General features: G+C 52.1%; 1 protein-coding gene across 1 annotated transcript; it reads left to right on the forward strand.

Annotated features, from left to right (window-relative positions):
- Positions 1-1,173: 1,173 nt before the first annotated feature.
- LOC144477474 (solute carrier family 12 member 6-like) lies at positions 1,174-4,302 on the forward strand (the record flags this gene model as incomplete). The annotated part of the gene is made up of 6 exons (XM_078195197.1): positions 1,174-1,434; positions 1,647-1,832; positions 1,925-2,160; positions 2,257-2,450; positions 2,635-2,796; positions 2,864-4,302. Coding segments are annotated over 6 exons (2,478 nt in total), but the record flags the coding sequence as incomplete, so codon positions are not given.
- Positions 4,303-4,354: the final 52 nt, after the last annotated feature.

Consider the following 4,354-nt stretch of genomic DNA (forward strand, 5'->3'; position numbering starts at 1 on the left):
CTTCATTACCGTCGTAAAAGGAAGTGCCATTTTCCACTAACAATCCTGAAAAATGTCTCGAGCAAGGCTGGAACGCTGCGCTGGAAACTTTTAAATCTTAAAACTCCGTATCTCCCTGGGATGGTGACTAAAAGCACCACTTTATCGGCGGGACGTAAAGCAGCTTATTCTTCGAATTTACATCGTTTCGGTGGCGCGCGGCGTCCAGGCGCCGTTTCAAGTAAAAAAAAGAAGCGATTTCCCTTTAATTCGCCAATAAGAAAAAGAAGTAGAAACGCGGCGCTCCCGACGATCTCCGGTCCCCGAGCCTTGTAACAGAATGTGCCGTTTCTGTTCCCGTAATTTCTGGGCTCTCGTGCCCGCCATAGAGACCGCCGCGCCGCGTTTCCTCGTTATTGTCCTCCGGGCGGCCGATCGCGGCTCGCAATCTCGGTGGAAAAGTCGCTGAAAGAATTTCAATGGAAGTTCCTTCTGAATCGTGGCAGCGACCCGTTTTAATGGAAAGATTCCGGCGCGGAGAAACGGGGGAGGGGGGCCGTTCTTTTTATTTTTCGATGGCGGCGTTGCAGTTTCCTCCCCCCTGGCGCGCGAAGTGCTTTCTGATTACACGGGGAAACGCGAATCGCGCGTTACGCGAACGGGCCAGCTGCTCCCCAGCAGCCGAAGAAGCGCTCCGGGATCGCGTTTCGCTTAATTATCCCGCTTCCAACGCCATTACACGGAAACGGTTATGGCGCCGTTAATGGGACGCCCGGATTTTTACCGGATTCGCCGCGCGCTGAGCTGCCTCGTAACGCGACTCGGACTCCCGTTAATTAATTAACCGGCGCTGTCGATTATTCCTTCCTGCATTTCGGCGAATTTTCTGGCCGGGCTTGTTCGTCTAGTTGAAAATATCGTCGATAGTCGGACGAGACTAAATGCAGCCGGCGAACAAATCTGTTAATTTGTTAAGTGGAATACTCGGTGCGGGGTCGGACACGTGGCGCAATCAGTTCGATGGAAAATGCTCGACGCAACTGCGTTCGAACGTACGATCCTTAATATTTCTTAAAGTCTCATTTGACTTTTACGTACTGTGTTATAATAAGATTTTTCTGTGAAGCGAGTAGTATAATCCGTGCTAGTCAGACATCTCTATACGTATCACGAGCTTTATTCTCATACTTTCAGGACGAGATGGAAGATCGGCCTCGAATCTCGACACTGCTCAACAGTCTGTCGAATTATAGCAACACGATCCCAGCTGCCACCGACGCGGACGCGAAAACGCCGCCCGTGCAGCGCGGCGCGCGGATGGGCACGCTGATCGGCGTCTTTCTGCCATGTATCCAGAACATCTTCGGTGTAATCCTGTTCATCCGTTTGACGTGGGTGGTTGGCACGGCCGGCGCCGTACAGGGTTTCTTCATTGTGCTCTGTTGCTGCTGCGTGGTGAGTAATGGATACCAGATCCTCGTCGCAACGCGTACCGACGGAGGGAACGCCTGTCGACCCTTGCGAGCCTAATTCTCCGCGAAGAGCAACATATTTGCATAATCTTCTTTGCATTAATCTTTTAAGAAGATAAATCAATTTAATCAATTTAAGAATTTTCATTCCAGTTATATCATCCTATGTTATATTATACGTTATAACCTTGACAGACCATGCTTACTGCGATCAGTATGAGCGCCATCGCGACGAACGGCGTGGTGCCAGCCGGGGGGTCCTACTTCATGATATCCAGAAGTCTGGGTCCCGAATTCGGCGGTGCTGTGGGGATGTTGTTCTACACGGGCACCACTTTAGCCGCTGCCATGTACATCATCGGAGCGGTGGAGATCGTCCTGGTGAGTGAATATTAAATATCAGACAATAACATTAACTACAGGTATCAAATATAGAATAATTGTAACCACGATCATCGTATCGTCTTCCACAGACGTACATGGCGCCCTCGCTGAGTATATTCGGCGACTTCACCAAAGACCCGAGTATCATGTACAACAATTTTCGCGTGTACGGTACGGGCCTGCTGATGGTGATGGGCACCATCGTGTTCGTGGGCGTGAAGTTCGTCAACAAGTTCGCGACGGTGGCCCTGGCCTGCGTCATCCTGTCGATCGTCGCCGTCTACGTGGGGCTCTTCTACAACTTCTACGGAAACGAGTCCCTCAAGTTCGTAACTCCCCGCTGACGCCCTGTTGTTGTTTATCTTCGAAACAGGATCGCCCATAAGCTCCGAGATTAACAGAGACTTTCGTTTCGCCGCAGAATGTGCATCCTCGGGAAAAGATTGCTGAAGGACATCAACGTGCTGGAGGACTGCAACAAGAACGTGAACGGGCCCCTGCATCAGCTCTACTGCGGCAACACCACCTCCGCCAAGAAGTGCGATCCGTACTACTTGGAGAACAACGTTACCATCATCAACGGCATCCGTGGACTGGCTAGCGGCGTGTTCTTAGGTGACCTGGAAAATCCCATGAGAAATTTGAACCAACAATTCTTTGAAAGCTTTGCTTGTATTGCGAGACACTCTTACTGGAAAATAGAGCTTTGGCAGCTATGATTTTGACAGCTTATTTTTTCAGTGATGTAATCGAGGAGTTAATACCGTTAATATCGCCAATATTCTCCTGATGTCTGCAGAGAACATATGGGACAGCTTCCAAGAGGAGAACCAGCTGATCGCTTACGGAAGCGACCCGAAGGACATCGACAACATGGCGGCAACAAGCTACAACCAGATCCAGATCGACCTCACGACCACGTTCACCATCCTCATCGGTATCTTCTTCCCCTCGGTCACAGGTAATCATCCAGCAACTTACTAAAATGTAAAAAAGTAAACATTCTAATGGACCCTCCTCTGTTCCAGGTATCATGGCCGGCTCAAACAGATCAGGTGACCTAGCCGATGCCCAGAAATCGATACCAATTGGTACGATCTGCGCCATCTTGACAACCTCGACGGTCTACCTCTCCTGCGTGTTGCTGTTCGCCGGTACCGTCGACAACCTGCTTCTTCGGGACAAGTTCGGCCAAAGTATCGGTGGCAAGTTAGTGGTGGCTAACATGGCTTGGCCGAACCAGTGGGTGATCCTGATCGGTTCGTTCCTGTCAACCCTGGGAGCCGGATTGCAGTCTCTGACCGGAGCTCCTCGTCTTCTGCAAGCGATCGCCAAGGACAGCATCATCCCGTTCCTGACTCCGTTCGCGACCAGTTCGAGCCGAGGCGAGCCAACCAGGGCCCTGGTGCTGACGGTGATCATCTGCCAATGCGGCATCCTCCTCGGCAACGTCGACTACCTGGCTCCTCTGCTGTCCATGTTCTTCCTGATGTGCTACGGATTCGTCAACCTGGCCTGCGCCCTACAGACTCTCCTCCGGACGCCAAACTGGAGGCCCAGATTCAAGTACTACCACTGGAGCCTGTCGTTCCTCGGCCTGTCCCTCTGCATCGCCATCATGTTCATGACCAGCTGGTACTACGCTCTCCTCGCCATGGGCATGGCGGGCTGCATCTACAAGTACATAGAGTATCGCGGCGCCGAGAAGGAATGGGGAGACGGGATACGAGGTCTGGCCCTCTCAGCGGCTCGCTACTCCCTGCTGAGACTCGAAGAGGGTCCCCCGCACACCAAGAACTGGAGGCCGCAGATCCTGATCCTCGCCAAGCTGACCGACGACCTCGTGCCCAAGTACCGCAAGCTCTTCGCCTTCGCCAGCCAGCTCAAAGCCGGCAAAGGTCTCACCATCTGCGTCAGCTGCATCGGCGGAGACTACATCCAGAACTCCGGCGAAGCCCTGGCCGCCAAGCAGAGTCTGCGCAAGACCATCGTGGAGGAGAAGGTCAAAGGCTTCGTGGATGTTCTCGTGGCTAAGAATATCGTCGACGGACTCAGCTCGTTAATTCAGACTACCGGACTCGGCGGAATGAAGCCTAACACCGTCATTCTAGGCTGGCCTTACGGTTGGAGGCAGTCCGAAAACGAGAGGACCTGGAGAGTCTTCCTGCAGACTGTCAGGGCAGTTGCCGCTGCTAGGATGGCCCTGGTCGTTCCCAAGGGAATCAATTTCTTCCCCGACTCCACGGAGAAGGTTGTTGGTTACATCGACGTATGGTGGATCGTCCACGACGGTGGTCTTCTGATGCTGTTGCCCTTCCTGCTCAAGCAACACCGCACGTGGAAGAACTGCAAAATGAGGATCTTCACTGTTGCACAGATGGAGGACAATTCTATTCAGATGAAAAAGGACCTGAAGAAGTTCCTCTACGATCTTAGGATCGAGGCGGAAGTCGAGATCGTTGAAATGGTGGGTATCTTAATGTAATATTTGCTTTAATCAAACTGTAATGTTCATCGAA

Source organism: Augochlora pura, unplaced genomic scaffold (genome assembly GCF_028453695.1).
Source record: "Augochlora pura isolate Apur16 unplaced genomic scaffold, APUR_v2.2.1 APUR_unplaced_1348, whole genome shotgun sequence".
NCBI classification, from domain to species: Eukaryota; Metazoa; Arthropoda; class Insecta; order Hymenoptera; family Halictidae; genus Augochlora; species Augochlora pura.